Raw genomic sequence first — 17,170 nt, 5'->3', positions numbered from 1 at the left:
GCAGTGAAGGCACAGATCATCAGTGGTTAGGAAGCTGGATAGCAGCAAATACGTATCTGCTCACAGGCAATTGTAGGTTAAAAGAGCAAAAGGAAATTTGATGCAGCTACAACATGTTTTACACTGATATCTGTGTAGCAACGAGGAAATGCATGGAAAAGCAAAATTCCAGACAACTGAATTGATGATATGATTCATACACTGACTTTTTCACTCAACACTCATCCCAGTCTTAACGAGAATCATCTGAGTGGAGTAAAATAACCACAGTTTGGAGCTTGTAGGAGGGCAGTAGTCTATAGCCATGCTAGATGGCAGAGTCATTTGCTCTGTAGCCTTTTGGAGAACTGTGTCATGTACAAGATGGAGCTTTTCCTTTGGCTTGTTTTTTGTGTTTGTGTTTTTTGGAGGCATATACTGCAACCCTGACTTTCATTCCAAAGTGGTCCTGCACAGCTGCATGTATACATTTATGTAATATATGCATGCACATAATCTGTGCTTTCAGGAAAAATTAATCTTTGCATGTGCACATGGCCAGCTTGGCAGCAGTGCACCAAAAGAATTTGTATGTGCTAAATTTATAAAAACTGGCTCCAAACATAGAAGGGAAATAGCGTCAAGAGAGTTGAGGCACACCCTTAGGATGGTGTTTGCACGTATTCTCACAACTGTTCTTGGTTAAAGATGGCTCTTGCTCAAACAGCATCAGAAATGTAAACCTCACATTGCCTCATTCTCTACAATTTAAGTTTTTGATCTTAGAGAAGTTAACATATGAAAAAATAATGAGGTAAAAACATATGTGTATTTAATCCTAGTCTGAAGTTGCATTTCAAGTTAATGCCAAATGAAGCTTCACCCCAGAGTTTTCTAATGGTCAGTGTGCATTTGTGGGACCAATGGGATGCCCCTGGGATAAAATGTGAATTGTTTCTTATATACAGAAAATTATTCAAAGCACAGATCCCTATCATTTCACTGAAAACCACAGACTCACAGAATGGTTTGAGATGGGTTATCAACCATGGAAAAGACTTCAGAGCAGACGCAATTCAGTATAATGTCAAAAGGTGGCTGGCCTTGGGGCCTAGCATCATTCCTCCTTTTTCAGCCCAATAGGTGTGAGAGCACTGTGGTTCCCTGTCCTCAAGTCCAGTGAGTACACAAATTCCAGGAGGTGCCCGTGTGCACACGTGTGTGCATGCACACACAGACACACAAAAAATACGTGATATACACACAGCTGGCTGCAGAGATCAACACAGAGAGCACTGGCTTTACCGGCATGAACATCCCCTTGAACACATCTAAAATCATGTCATACAGACATGGGCACTGCAAACAATCATATTCTCTTCAGCTGGTAAGGACTGAAGTCTTGAAATATATGTACATTCCTTTCTCTCTAGTAGCTGGTTTTGGAAATTGTAGCTGAGTCTCTCCAGTTGCTGATGCCTTGGTTGCAGGTATTCAGACCTCCTGTCCTGCCATCTGGCTTGTCCATCTTGGAGTTTATTAATGTTCACACACCCACACAGAAGAAAGAAATTTGATTCAATAAGAATTAAGGATAGTCTGCAGTGATTAGGTGTGGGATTGAGATGGGTAAGGGTGCTGACCATCTATCTGTTTGTATCTGCCCTGTTATACTTATTTTCCCTGTATTTTCATGTTCAAAATCACTTAGGTTGGAAAAGACCTCCTGACCTCTCTCTGTTCATGCCTTTGGTTCTGCACCTAAGCATCGCATAATGCATTTTTCACACTTGGCTCCCCTGAATCTTCTTGTACTCTGGATATCCCCACTCTGTATTTCATCCAGTGCAGCTTTTGGGTCAGTCCACCTCAGATTAGAATCAGCAGAGAAACATGGGTTTTAGATAGCTTTGATTCAAGATGAAATATCTGCATGGACTTCATCTCACCTTGCTTTAGCCAACTAAAACTTAGGCAGAGGTCATCCTCTGAAGCCCATGTAGGAGGAGAGAAGCTTTTCCAAACTGAGCCCATCTGTCTTAAGGCCTGTCTTATTCTAGGATGAGATGAATCACTCCCTAGCAGTTCCTCTTTTTCTCCCTTAACTAAAGGCAAAGCCTAGATGGCTAGCATAGGCTAGATGTCTAACCTTTACACTGCCAAAAGGACGGGAATAGAATCCTACTTGCACATTTTATCCTCAGTGCTGAAGGCTGTGTCTCTGGGTAACATGTTGTAAAGTTCAATGTACCTAACACTTCCTCTCAAGCTGTTGCTCCCCTTATGTGCGAGGCTCTTACAAAAATAACCAGCTGCAGTCTGTAAACAGTGTGGGTCCTGAAGGAAAAATACCGTCAAAGATCAATCTAAGTCAATATACAGAGGTGGAACTTGGGAAATAGTAGTCTGTGTTAGTGATGTGTGTGGTATAAAGAAGATGGAGTGACCAGGATTTGATTTTCTGTGATCCCTCACTGAGCCTTCACCAAGAGTGAAGCTCACATCAGTCAGCAGCCCTGGGTGTGCACTGTGGCAGAGCTGGCATCTGCACTGCAAGGGGGGCACTCTGCATTGCATTCTGCTGCTGCTGTTCAGCTGAGCCTCCTCCAGAAAGGAAACCTCTTTGACCCAAATTGGATGAGTTTATGTGCATTCTGCAAGAATGTTTGCAAGGCCAATTTGCACTGAAAATACCCTGTCCTGCTCACTAATGTACCTGAGTAACATCTAGCTTGGGCATAGAGTTGTGATTAAGATCTCAGTCATTATTTCCTTTCTGTGTGACTCAGTTCCTTTCAGAGATTAAAGTGGAGATAATAGTATTTCTTCTTATCTAAGAAGTACATTGAAATGTGAGGATGGAAAGCACTGTAAAACTCCAAAATAGAAGGAAATTTTCACTTAAGAGTATGGCTCCTTTTCCTTTTCTCTTTTTCTTTTCCCTAGCAGTAGCTACTTACTGATTTGTGTCTCTCCTTCTTACCTGCCTAGAGCATGACAAGTAGATTGTTGTGGCCTTAAGAGCATCAGGTTTTTAAGACAAATGAAAAAGTTTGAAATATGGCATATTTAAACAGAACCTTTGATTCCTTAGCTGTGCTGGTCCTGGCAGAACAATGTAAGAAAGGTCTATAGTAGCATGAAGGAGAACCTAATGAAATGCACAACAATATGGTCATGATACAGGAAAATAAATATTTCTATCCCCATATATTTAATTTTATCCAATATTATATGATTTAATAATCAAAGCACAGTAATAATGACCCATGCAATACTAATGACTATTGGCAACAAGGCTCAAGAGGACACACAGTCTAATTAACTTTAATAGGATGGATTTAATAATACATTGGATTAACATCTGTTAGAAGGAAGTATAAAGATTTATTGTTCTCTGAATAAATATTGACCTCTTGCTCTCAGGTCAATAAATCTTAAGCTTGTGTCCACTTAAATTAGTATCTACTTATTACGTTAGCACTCTTCTGTTTCCTATCACCAACTTCACTAGGAGGAGAGGGGAGCTGCTCTTCTCTCCTGCTGCATCAAACACTTCTCTCAGGAACTGAAGGTAAACATTGAATTTGCAGATAGAAGAAAAGAGGTCTGGGCCCTAAACTGTCCTTTCTTCACATAAAACTGTCCTTCCTTGCTGTTGCTTCATAAGAAATTTCAGAAATGTTCAGAAAAAATCAATTACTATTAATGCCACAGAAAAGGTGTACAGCTTGCATCATCTGTGTGATTAAACAGTCTTTATACTTGTGTGATGTGAGTGGTGTCAAAAATATTTTTGGGGATGAGTGGGAGGAAATCCTGCCCCTTCATGTGTTGTGAGATACAAAGTTGTTTATAGGACTTTGGATTTCATTTTGTGCTTCAGATATTTAAGTACAGATTCCTTTCTAGCTGTAAGAGTTTCAGGAGGAAAGAGATGGAATGTGTTTCTTTTTCATACATACAAGGGAGGGATTTCTTGTTACTCTCCAAAGGGGTCAATATGGTTAGAAATATCTACAAGTCTAAGAAAATTATAACTGAGAAGCATTTCTCTAATCTAGTTGAAACTTGAGGCTGATATCCATTCAGCATATCCATTCAACATATATTCAGACCTTCCTTTCAGATTTAATAGATAATTTAATGGGTGATATTTATAAGGAAACATGGGTTAGTCTAACTCCATCACAGGTGAATTTAGCTATAAAACTCCCTGTGACTTCAATGGCAGAATTCTGTAGTGAATGTTGATTAATGTGGAGAACTTTTTCTAGGCACATTGACCAATCAGAAAACATCTAAATTTTTGTAGGATGATTATTTGTATTTATGGAGTTCTGCAGAACTTTTTCAATAAAGGAAGTGGAATCTATCAAATTTTAATGGATAAGTTTTGTGTAGCAGATCATAATTGCTTTCAAAGCTCAAAACCTTGTTCTTGCTCTCTCTCCTTCTCTGTAAGATTATCTATGCTGGTGCAGGACCCTGACAAAAACATGCAAGTACTTTACCCTGCTTTTATTTTCTGACTGTGTGTGATTTATAGGTAGATGTGGCACTAAGGGAAATGGTGTCATTTACCATGGTAAGTAGGGAATTCCTGGTCAGACTGGTGAAAGAATACGGTCCTCAGAGCAATTTGGTGTACAGGAGTAGAAAATTTCATCTGTGCCTCTGAATACTGAGCTATATCTATATCTCTAAGGGTTTAGGCCCAAGGTTAGCAGATCTTTTATTTCGTGTTTTCCTTTGAGGTAACAAATCCTTGGAAAATGGTTTCTAAATTTTGTGCCCAGTCTACTGTTCCCCCTTCAACTGACCTTAAATTATCTAGGGATTGACTGCAGTCTAGCTCTACTTACCTCAGACTGTTATTAATCATCATTACCTATACTCTGAGTGTTTAGTTTGCAAATACTCATAGGTGCAAATCATTATTTTTCCTTTCATTTTTCACTCTTTCAGACTGCAATAGAATTGCACATTTTTGACGCCCTAGAGATTCTGCTTTGTTCTTTCAGTTTCCTGGTTGGCCATGCATTAATCACAGAGGTTTGTAACATATGTTGGGTTTCAGTTGGGAATAAAAAAAAAAAAAAAGATAAAACAGCTCACTGGGAATGAGGAGAGGAGCAAGGTTGAGCTAGAGTGAACATTGTCTGGGGGCAAGATGTATGTGGGAAAAATGTTGTGTTGACTTTGATAGGGCTCAGTGACTTTTATTTCATAGCCATATCAGGCTTCACAAAAAGGAGTCTCAGGTAGAAAAATAATTTTAATAACTGACAATTATTGGTCTTGTATTTCACTGTGTGGAGGGGCAAATGGGATAATTTACTATGTTAAATTAGGTGAGTACCTAATTGTTAATTTAGACAACTACCTTGCTTTTGTGTTAGCATTTTGGGTCATGGTAGACACCATCCCTTCATGCTCCCCAAGGAATTGTATGCAATCTCTGAGAAAGTCAGTATGATGACTTTAAGGAGAAAAAAAGAAGGTACGAAAGTTACCTAATTTTGTTGAAATACCCATTTTTCTTTAGGTCTCATTAAAGAATATGCATTGCTGGTCTGTAATTCTTACTGTACTGAAAATAAAGGTGCTGGTATCTTATACCAGAAGCTGACTTGTGCAAATAGTAAATAAGATCTTAACAGTGGGGAATAATTCCAATTTTCTGAAGTGACATTCCTTTTTCTACACTAGAAGCATGTTGAATTTTTGAACATGTGTCACCAGATAATGCAACTGTCTCCTTTTGTAAGGTGTCCCTCCCTGCCCCAGACATTCACATTGCACTATGATTTCTTTATTCCCTCAGTGGAGTAGAAGGGAATCTCAGCCCTGTGCATGCAAACCAAAAAGGATAGATTTTTTTGTTACTCATGCTTTCAAGACGACATGCTACCCTTTCATCCTGGATGGAGAAGAGGAGCTTAGTCACTAAAATGGGAACTTAATAAAATGGTGCACAAAGAGCCTTGTGTAAGCTGTGAAGCTTTTTAAATAATTACTTCTATAAAAACATTAGTGCTCAACTCTTTTGAACAGATGAGAACACTGGAATCATAGTGTTGTGTGCTAGCTTCTGGAGTTTTCTTAATGCCTGCAATTTCTACATGGCTTGTTAATAAGATCTTGGTAAAGCAACAAAGAAATGACAGAAAAATAATAAGAATTCCATGTGAATTGTCTTGAAAAACCACATATGCTCTAACAGAAGCAGACATGGAACCATGCACCTGGAAAACCATGTTGTTCACCAATGTACTTTTTAGCTGTAAGTAAAAACACACACAAACTTGTTCAAGTGCTGATTCTGTTCTGGGGGCTGTTTGTCCTGGCTCCTCCTTTTCAGAGGCCAATGCTTTGTCTGAAGGCTATTTTCTCTTGCCTCTTTATATATAAATCTCTTTATAAATGACCAGCCTAAAAAAGTCGTTGAAGACAATCAAAATCTGAAGCCAGCCCACCGTCTCCTATTATTCAGGTAGTTTTCGGGGATTCGTGGGATTCATAACAAGTCCTCTGGCAAAAAGCAGTGGATGGGAAGGTGATGTGCAATATATGGTAGTGTGGACATACTGTGCAGCCCTGAGTGTGAGTCAAAGGTGCACAAAGAATGTTGGTTCTGGGACAAAAATGCAGCAGCATCTGTTCTTTGGTATTTTAGTTGCCCAAAGAACGTGGAAGTGGTTACTGCTATTTTGACAAATGCACTTATTTCTGCTTTTGTTGTGTGGTGTGGCACAAGGGAACACTGGCGCAATAGTGTAAGGCAATAATTTATTAGTGGTTTAGGGATGTGGGCCCAGAACAAATTCTAGACAAAAGAAAAACATGTTTGGGTTTTACAGAGAGCCTTGGCTACAGGAACAAAGCTGTGATTGGGTGTGCAAATATTTGGTATTTCGATTGTCCTCGTTGCTGTGACAGCTGAAAAATGGTCTGAGTTTGTTTTTAATTATCACCAGGAGGGGAAAAGCCTGTTTTAAAGCCAGCAACTGATGTTGCAGCAAAAGGCAAGAAAAGATATTTAACAGTGGGGAATATATTTTCTCGACATTAAAATATGACAAAAGCACTATTATTTCCAAATATTTATAGTATTTAGCTAGGTTTGTGATTACAGCCAACGAAGAAAAGTGTTTTGTTCATTTGTATTGCATCCAGTGATGGATATTAAAATGTCAGCTACTGTTCTTACCTGATACTGACTGGTATAATTGATATTAAGCTTATCTTCTGCAGCCATGCTGGGAAATGCAGCAGGCATGTTGTGGCAGGTCTTTGTGAGACCTGCTTAACACAGAAATTATAAAATACATATATCATACCTTGTGAATGCTCTGCCCTCTTGTTTTAGAGTGTAGTGGGTTGGCCAATTGCAAAAGATAGAATCACAGGATCATGGGATCATTTAGGTTGGAAAAGGCCTTTTAGGTCATTGAGTTCAACCATTAACCCAGCACTGCCAAGTCCATCACTAAACCATTGACATGACTTTTAAATACCCACCCAGGGATACTGACTCAATCACTTCCCTAGGTAGACTCCTCCAGTGCCTCACAATCCTTTCAGTGGAGAAATTTTCCAATATATCCCATCTAAACCTTCTCTGGTAAAACTTGAGGCCATTTATTCTTGTCCTATTGCTTGTTACTTGAGAGAAGAGACCAACCCTCACCAATGTATGACCACATAAAGACTTCAGTGTTTTGAAGGATTATATAGGAAAAAAGAAGTCTTACCCAAAAGAGATGTAGTCATTTGTCCAAACAGCCTCTGGCAGGGTTTGGGACCAGTCCTGTTTGTGGAGTCTGTATCCAGTACTTCAAAACCCTATTCTATCATTTAACCAAGATAAGAAACTGTATTGTGAAAACCCCCTGAAATTGATAATCATTATGTAAAAATTTAAGATTGTGTCCAAATACTTCATAAATTGGGGTTTTATTGTATTGACCTTTTTTTTTTTTTAAGCAATTTTAAGCTGTACAATGATTGTTTCGTTATGAAAATGCTTGAATTCAAACTGGTCATTTCTAGCAGGAAAAATAACTTGTCAGATTTTAAACAGCCATAGTTGCCTTTTAAGTAAAAATCATGAACTTCCAAATGAAAATTTGCCCCTTCTGGGGGAGACAAAATAGATTTTTGTGGTCAGATGAGAGGGACTGTTCTGTATAAACTTGTCTTCCATTGCAAGGAACAATTTAGACAAGAACACAAAATTTGTTTCCCATATCTCTGAAATCGTGAGAATGTGATCTTTCCATTTTGTCAAAAGGGCAGCTTTTTTGTTTTTTAGCTACGAATCTTCAGCCAGTTCCTCACGTGGTATTCTGTACCTTGGAAAACTTAATCAAGGCTGTATTTGAGGAAGAGAAATAGTTTGAGCTGCTAATATGCTCCTGTTTTTCCAAAGCTGTCTAGCCTGCTTTTATGGATCCCTAGAAAGGTTATTGATTTACTGTGAATGTGGCTTTCCGTAGAAAAAGCTGGAAGCTGTTTGCAAACTGCCACCTGAAGCAGAGGCTTAGGCAGGAAATTTAGATAATTGCATTCTGCTTCCATTGAAGTCTGTGGCATTTTGGAAATTAATACCAGGGGAAGCAGAATGGGGTCCCGTGACTGGGAGTTACTGATGCCAGCAACTGGAATAACTCTTCAGCTTCGTGTTGCAGAGATGCTCAACCACCTGGGAACTGTTCAAAAGATTTGGAAAAATGATTCTGATAGCAGTTGCCAATATTAACACTAGTTTTTGTAGGCATTCTGTCTTTGTAGTCCTTGCTGGGTCAGCACATTTAGACTCATCCACACTACTCAAAGCTATTCACATGGGAAGTCCAGAGAGGTTTGGCCAACAGAATGGGCAATCCCATGAGTTTTCTCATACTTTCTTCTCTTTTCCAAGGGACAACAATTCTACAGATGTTTTATTTAAGCAGTGTCAGCTTATATAAAACATTTGATCTCACATACTTATGGTTTTACAAATAATGAATTTCTTTTTTGCTTGGCCATTGAATTGAGAAACTGGAAGAAATTCTTGGGTCTAGTTGATCAGAAAGTTGTTTTCAGGCAAGCTAAAATGAAGCAATTTGCATAGTTTAAATTTTCTCAGTCCTTTTCTATGGGTTTAATAAAAATGGGTCAATTTTCAATTGAATTTAAGTTTTAATTGAAAACAGTATTTTGAAACAAATACTCAAAATATGTTTGTTTCCAAAGTTTAGAAAAAGTTTAGTCTTTTCTGGTTTCTCTATTTTTCTGGCTGATTATATCTTAGGCTATTTTTCAAATTCACTTTTTTTTTCTTCCCCTGAAGCAATATATTTTCATAAAATCATTGCTTAGCAGAATACTTTTACCCAGCATTGTTGGCAATTTTGCAACTCACTCCTTTTATCTTCGTGTTTAAATAAAAAAAAAAACAACCCAACAAAAAACCAATATAATGTTGCTTTTAAATCTTATAGCCTCTAGCCTACAGTTTGGAACAAACTGTTGTGATATGTAGCATCAGGCATGACTGGAGAAATCCAGCTGGAGTCTGTGAGAATGAGGGCAGTACCTGGTGGCATCCAGGTAACAGATGTGTCAGGGGCATGGAATATAATTTGTGATCGGACAGTTTGAAAATACTCAATTAGGTCTAAAATGAGGTCACTTACAGATTAAAGGAGGGTACTAGAGAAAGAAATTTATAATCAAGGTTGACGTGGTCTTCCATTATCAGCAAGCCAGTCTGCAGTTGTCAGGTTGCTGAGCTTTCTTGCACTTTCAGCATATCTGTTAATTGCAATTGCCAAGGACAACATTAGTGTAGGAAAGCAGGGGGTTAATTAAAACAGTACGTGCTGATTTCTTTGCTTCAGAGAAAAAAAAACCAAACAACCAAAAAAAAACCAAGATAGCATATTTTGGGGAATTCTGCTTCTCTTTAGGACAAGTTATTTAGCTATCTATACCCAGCAGCACCAGTGCAGTTGGGGCTGGGGGCTCAGAGCATTTACCTTGTATGAACAAAGGAGCCAGATAACTCTGTTCTGTTCTTTCACATCAGAAGGTATCTGCTATTTTGGACCAAGTGTACAACTTGAACTACAAACTGGTGGTTGTGGGGTATGTATTTTAGAAGTCAATGAGATTATGTGCTTTGAACAAATTAAGCACTTTGTTATCTTGTTGTGATTTTTCTTTTTTGTTTTGTTATTAGAATAAAATCTACAAACCAGTGCTTACAAATGTCCATAATGTTCACCAAAAGGCAGCTAATGGTGATTGAATTCCAAAGCATAATACTGTGCCATGACTAATGGAGAACATAACCTATTTAACAGATCTGCTCTGCCTGTTTCCCTTTGCACAACAAACCCATGTGCTTGAGGGCTGTTCTTGGCCTAAGAATAAGGCTTGCATAGCTTCACCAAGGTGAGAATGGTTTTGGAGGCCTTGCTATTTGGAAGAAGAAATTTTCTCAAATAGGACTTTTGTCAAGTCCTCTGAATAGATTTTTATGGTCCAAATTTGGGACCTAACTCTTGGAGACACTGGGTATGGGATTCTCCTGCTGAGAATGTGCTCAATCCTTTTGTTGTCAGACTGTAATGGTGGTTGCTGAAGTTTGCTATGCTGTTATAACCTGAGCCTGATGGAGATTCTTAAAGTGTTGGAGAAATTTGCATTAAATGTCATTGATGGATCAATTAGCGGGACACAGTGGTTTAAAAGTAAAAAAAAAATGTTGTGCTTTGGTGTGATTGTGCAGAATCACTTTTCTCAAGGATACTTGAGATATGGAGAAGGACATCTGTTGCTCTTCTGGTCCCTGTGGAGCACTAGATACTTCAGCTGTAGTGTCTCAGCTGATCCCAGCTACTTATCAAACTGCTCTGTGTGTATATGTGCTGGGAAGAAGCACTGGCATCTTCCATGTAAATATGCATGAGGATCAGCTGGGGTCTGGACTCTTGATAGAAACAGCTTAAAGTTTAGGGCTAAAACTTTTTATTGTTGGTAGTGTGGCTGAGTGCTGGCTGAGAGTGGGAAAAGAGATTACCCTGTCACTCAAGTAGGTAGAGAAGGAGCTAAACTACTCTGCAATCTTAGTTCTGTTTTTAAAAGCTCTGCTATCAGGAGTAAGGGAGGTATGAGCTGTTACAGCCACTGTGTAGCTCTGCACAGACGGACTGCGATGCACCCATCAGTCCTTAGGCAAAGCTCCCTGGGCTCTGGCTGCACAGTGCAGTGTGGGAAACTCTGGTGTAGAATGGCCTTGCACACATGGCACCTCCTCCCCACATTCTGAGGTGGAAGAAGAACCTGTCTGATAGCTTTCATTCTGCTATAGTGAGCGTTTGAAACAATAATCCCCAGGGAAAATTGGCAGGGGAGACTAGCAGTGGGAAGGAAGAGGTGAGGGGAGCAAAGGAGAGAAGAGACCTTCAGGTTTAGGATATATTACACTTAAAATTCTGAGACTGCTCCACAGATGGGCCACATAAAGAATTAGATTTGCAATTTGAACAAAGTTCTGTAGGAAAATAATTGGACTGGTGAAGCAATCTCACTCTCACTAAATTGCTTTCGAAGGACCCTATCCTGAATGGGGCTGTGCAGCTCTTTCTGATATTTGAGCAACCTCATTTCTCATTGACTTCAGTGAGAATTAAACTCATTGAACTCCTCACTAGGCAATTAGTTTCTTACAGGTCCATTTTTTCTGCTGCAAAGTGGTAGCTGCCTTTCCCTTCTGTTAGCAGTCATACCCTGTGCCACTCAAGCCCAAGCCTCAGCATGCAGGTATCATTTAATGGTTCTTTTGTGAGACATGTGCTTAAACGTTTGAACACAGATCCTGTTCCTTATTGTTTTCTGTGGATAGGATCCTTGACAGTTTTGTTACACTGACTGCACCACTTTAGCAAAAAGAACGTGCAAAATATGTGATGGAAAGTCTTTCCAAAACCAATCCCATCAAAAGCTTATAAATCAATTTTTTGTTTTGTTTTATTTATTTAGGAAGATTTTGTTTTGCTTTCAAAAAGGGAGGAACACATTTCAAATTAAGAGGACAGGTTCATTAGCATGGAGGATGAATGAAATAATAAAGGAGATCATGAAAGTGAGGTTTTTCTACCTTTCCTTTCCACGAGAAAAGACCTACAGAAATGCAGTGTATTTACAGTCCTCAAATTACTAAAGCTGTAAATGCTTTTGCTTTCATGGCCTCTGTTTGCACAACTGCACATTTTGGGATGATGGATTATGGAGCACCAGGTGTTGGGATGAAAAGAATCAATAGTGTGATACAAAAGATGAAATAACTGTGATGGAACATCAATAAAGGCTAAAAGCTGCCATAGGGATTTGAATCTTAAAGAAGAGCCTGAGAAAGTGTATTAAGAAGAATTCACTTCTCCCCTTGCACTTGTAGTGTCTTTATTCCTTGAGCAGAAGTCACCTGGGGGCTCTGTCAAGGACAGAGGTGGAGGAATTTTTTCTTTTCTGTGTGTACATGGTGCCCAGCACACCACCTGTGGGGCACAACATCATAGTGTCAAGGTAATGTCAGGACACAGCTGGTGTAGGTGCAGTTTGGAATATGTTTGCTCTGAAGTGGAGAGGATTTTATTTTATTTTTCAAGAAATAAATTAAATTAAATTTGTTATTAATTTGCACACTACTCCCACAAGCAAACTAGATGAATAAATTTAGAAATAACTAGTTGCAGTTCACGTCTGTGCTGTTGGGATGTTGTTCTGAGGAAATGGCAGCTGCTCCTCTGCTGCTGTGACCCATTCACAGGGGACTTGGCCACTAAAGAAACACAGCAAAGCTAGACTGTTAGTGTTGAGAACTTTATCTAAGCAAAAAAGTCTACTGAAATGTGTAATGTAAAAATAAAGCTATTAGGTAAGTTTGGCATCATCATTTTTCTTTTGCAAATCAGGCACAAAGTTTTATTGCTGAAATAAATTCATGCAGAAAGCAAGGTTAAGTCACACACCTATTTTCTTAGCTCAAAATCAAACCATCACAAAGAGAAGGAGAGGAACTCACTCTTCTGAAATACCTTGGTGTTATTACTAATACATTAAAATGCAAGATCTTTTAAAATATACTCCTGTCAAAATACTTAGTTCTGCCTTCCAAGGAGTAGTCCAGAAATGCATTTAAGCTTAGGACCTATTTCAAGCATGACAATGCAGAACTACTCACACTCTTTAAGCTATGCACAAGATTAATTGGCCAAAGTTAAGAGCCCTCCTGGGATGAGGTCAAATGCTCTGCTATAAGGACCTGACTCTGCCAGTCTCACTCATGGATTTTTTTCTGCAGTAAGATTTCATCCCATGCAACACAAGTCTGATGTAGCCAAAAGCTACTCACATTGTAAATCTATGAGACGAAATCTCACACGGCAGGATCAGGCCTTGTCTTTAATATTGCATCACACTGAGTTTTTTGGCAACTTGAGTTTCACAGGGTTTCAATGCAGAATGTCCTCTAGGGACAGCTGCTTTGCAGATGTGGTGGAGAAGGGTCATCAAGGACAACAAGTCATGCTTAGCCTGGTTAGCACAAGGAGACAAACCCTGCCTTTAACTAGCTGCAGCTGATGTTCTTCCTGAGTTCAGACCTTTAATCTAAAGCAGGAAGAGTGGAGACCTTCACCCAGCCTTTCCCATGTCACTGATCAATGCCTCAAACACCAGGGTTTAGATCTTGCTCCAATTCTTTCAGGAACTTGCTGTATTTCTGAATGTGACATCAAACCTTTTTTTTTTTTTTTTTGTCTCTACTTTCAGGTTGCTCCTATAATTAAGGAGAGGATGATGAAGAAGGGCAGCATGATGCTTGGGTACCAGCCTCACAGGGGCAAAGTCAACTTCTTCCGCCAGGTGGTTATCAGCCCACAGGTTAGCCGAGAGGACATGGACTTCCTGCTGGATGAAATCGAGCTTCTTGCTAAGGATTTGTAGCTGCAGCTCCACAGCATCAGGTGCTGCTCACGTGTGGTATTTATGGAGAGAGTGGCAGCAGCATTCTGGTGCTATTTTGTGGAAAGTAGTAAAAAGCTTGACAAATAGTTTGGAAACTGTAATTTTATAGATTGGTGTTGAGAACTCTGCAGGTAGAACACCTCTTCACAGGAAAGCATTTGCTGACAGGGGCTGGGGGGCAGGCTGGTGCTTCCAGCACCATTGCTGCCATTCTGGAAAGTGTTTCCTCTGGGAATGGTGTCTGTGCCCCAGGAAAGGCAGCTATTTACTGGGTGCCTGTGCACAGTGTAGCTCAAACTGGTCACTTATGCATGCAGGCAAAATTCCTCTGAAGTTGCTATTACGAGTAGATTTGTCAGTGAGCCTTAACATGCTAGTTAATTCTCTTATCTACTCTGTCAATATTTTAGTTTGGTAATTAACATGATAAGACTGGAAATTGTGAAGTTATGTGAATTGATTTCCTCAAGGCCACCTAACTAGGTGCATTGCCCAGGTTTTCCACTGTGAGCACAGGCAGACAGTGCAAGGAGGCTCAGTGCTGTCATCACACCAGGAGGAACCTCCTGCACAAAGCCCTGAGTAACCAATATTGACCCTGGTGGGAGCAGGTTGAACCAGATCCCTTTTAAGGTCCCTTGCAACCCATAGGATTTTGTGATTCTATGAAATGCAGTAATTTGGTCCAGTCAGTGTTTGCCAGTGTTGCCCATCCAAAATATCACCACTTTAGGAGAGCTGAAAATATTGGAATAACATTTAGAACTTCTTGCTTCTTTGTCAACAGGAGTTACCTATAATTTCTGAATTGCTGTTCACCTTCATTTATTTTTAAAGTGTAAAGATTGATTTAGAAGCTTTTAGATGCACTTTAAAATTTTAACAGAGAAAAAATATATATTTACCTGGAAGATATATATTTTTTATGCATGATTACTTTATATTAATAATATAGCAAAACTGCTTATCTGTCATTGTTCGTTTGTATTTTCCTACAGATTTGAGATGACTTGATCTAATGTTATCAGTGTATAATTTGTAATTTTAATCTGCTGTTACCGTAGGGTGATTAGAGAAGGTCTTCCTGTGATTTTAGGATATGAATAGTTTGAACATTTTTGGTCAATCTTAAATTACAAAATTAAGTTCTGTGCTTTGTCTTTGTGGTGAGAATTAGACTATACTTTTCATCTGTTTTTTTATTCCATAAAAATAATCCATTTTATAAAGATAGAAATGTATTTCTTGTGATGAAGTTGTTACAATGGAAATAGCCATGTCTTTCACCTTGTAATCAACATCTGCTCAACGTTAATGTTTTGCTCTTTGCTCCTTCTTCTGTATTTGAGGTAGCACTGACCACTATGAACCTTCCTGCTATAATGCTTTCTGTCCTCCTGAAAGCTGTCTATAAACACAAAGCTTCCCTGTTTTAATTTCCTACATTGTACTAGGATCCAACATTGCATGAAATTCCTACTTCCAGTCTCCAGGATGATGGTGAGCAAAGCTGAACAAGGTTATGACAACCAGGGGGGTCACACAATCAGAGCAGTAGTTAAAAGCAAGGGTCATCTGCAGCCCTTGACAGGTGCCCTTAACAGTGTTCTGGATGTGGATATACTTGTGCTATCCTACTGGACTTTAAGCAAAACCCATTTGATAATAAAATGAATATCACAACGTGGCCCCTGGGTTTTGCTCTTCAATACCACAAATCACTCCATCATTTGTTGACAGAGTGTGCTTCTGGCTATACCAGTTATCCTGATCTTGGAAAGCCTGAATTCAGGGCCCATAAGGCTTTTTTTTGCCTCCCAGTCCCTCAGGGTGGAGTGCAGAGTGCACAAGGAATGCTGCATGAAGGGGACAACTTTGCTCTTTCATCTTGAGTTAGACAGGACCATTACCCCTTCTCCTTCTCTTTTTTTGACCTTGAAGGGAAAGACAGAATACAGTGTCAGGATGTTTTGTTTATGGTCCAGATTCTTGGTGAGTACCTGATTATTTGATTCATGGAGAGGTTATAACACCTTTCATCAGCTAAGACTTTGGTCTGTGGTGTTTTGTGGCACGATCGTGATCAAAAAAGTGTTACTGTCTTGTTTCTCTTCGTGTTCTCCAGACACTGTGGCAGTAATTGCACATGTCAGGCAGAAGTAACACAGTTCCTTTCTGTAGCACTAGTGGCTATAGTATTTTTAAGCGAGAGTAAACTGGATTTTTTTTCATAGTTGCAGAAAATAAGTCTCTGATCATCATGTGCACTAATTTCTTCGAAGCTATAGGTTAACCTTCCAGTGTGATGTGAGTACCTTATCCAATCTCCATATATTTTCCATTTTTTCTGACCCTTTACCATGTCCCAGGTGCACAATATGATGGTTTCATTTCAGGACTAATGTAATTTTCTCATAATTACTTATGTTGGAGTAGTATGTACAAAATGTCTATTTTGTAGCTGGTGATTTTAATAAAAAGTGAAGTAAATGACACCCTTATAAATACAGGCTGTCTTTGTCATTTGTCAATCTAAAGCTGCATATACAAACAAAGAAGGTACCTCTAAGCACTCCAGATAAACAGCACTTCAGCTTTAAAATGTGAAACCTAGTTTAACCCTGCTTCAGGATGTGGTTTATCTGTGTGCTGTGCCCACATCATCTTTGATAAACATTTTGGGTGAAAACATGTCACGATTTATCTTACTCCTTCTTTCAAATGCAGAAGCTAAATTGTCTGTGCAAAAAGATGTTTAATTTTTATTATTTTTTTGCTATACTAGCTAGTTGGGATTGACCCATGAGCTCCCTCTCATATTTACTGGCAAGCTCCATCAATCAGGATGCTAAACAAAGTTCTAGAAGTAGTGAGGTACATGCATTAATCACTATAGAAGCTGATCCATTTGTTGTCTGTAATTTCTTGGGTCTACCTCTAATAAATTTTTGAACAGAAAAGGAAAGAAATATTTAGAAGGGATACAGAGGTAGATTTTACTCTTAGTTGCATGGCTGCATCTTGTGAAAACTTTGAGCATTTTGTGATGGGTCCATGTGCAAAATCACCCACATGAGTCATTGTGCCTAGAGCCAGCAGTCCCTGTCTCAGGATTTCTCAGGATTTCGATTATGATTTTCTGTAATAAAGGAGCACTAATCATCACAGT

General features: G+C 39.1%; 1 protein-coding gene across 2 annotated transcripts in view; it reads left to right on the top strand.

The window, feature by feature from the left end:
- GADL1 (glutamate decarboxylase like 1) overlaps positions 1-16,506 on the top strand; it is a 112,704-nt gene extending 96,198 nt beyond the window's left edge. For both annotated transcript variants that reach the window (XM_054516501.1, XM_036407052.2), the window contains exon 15: positions 13,807-16,506. In XM_054516501.1, the coding sequence (XP_054372476.1) occupies positions 13,807-13,980 (174 nt within the window). In that variant the 3' untranslated portion in view covers positions 13,981-16,506. The remainder of the gene's footprint in view (positions 1-13,806) is intronic.
- Positions 16,507-17,170: the final 664 nt, after the last annotated feature.

The sequence above is a fragment of the Molothrus ater genome, chromosome 1 (assembly GCF_012460135.2).
Source record: "Molothrus ater isolate BHLD 08-10-18 breed brown headed cowbird chromosome 1, BPBGC_Mater_1.1, whole genome shotgun sequence".
NCBI lineage: Eukaryota > Metazoa > Chordata > Aves > Passeriformes > Icteridae > Molothrus > Molothrus ater.
Note: the sequence above shows the minus strand (reverse complement) of the source record. Positions and strands in the feature narration are given on the sequence as shown.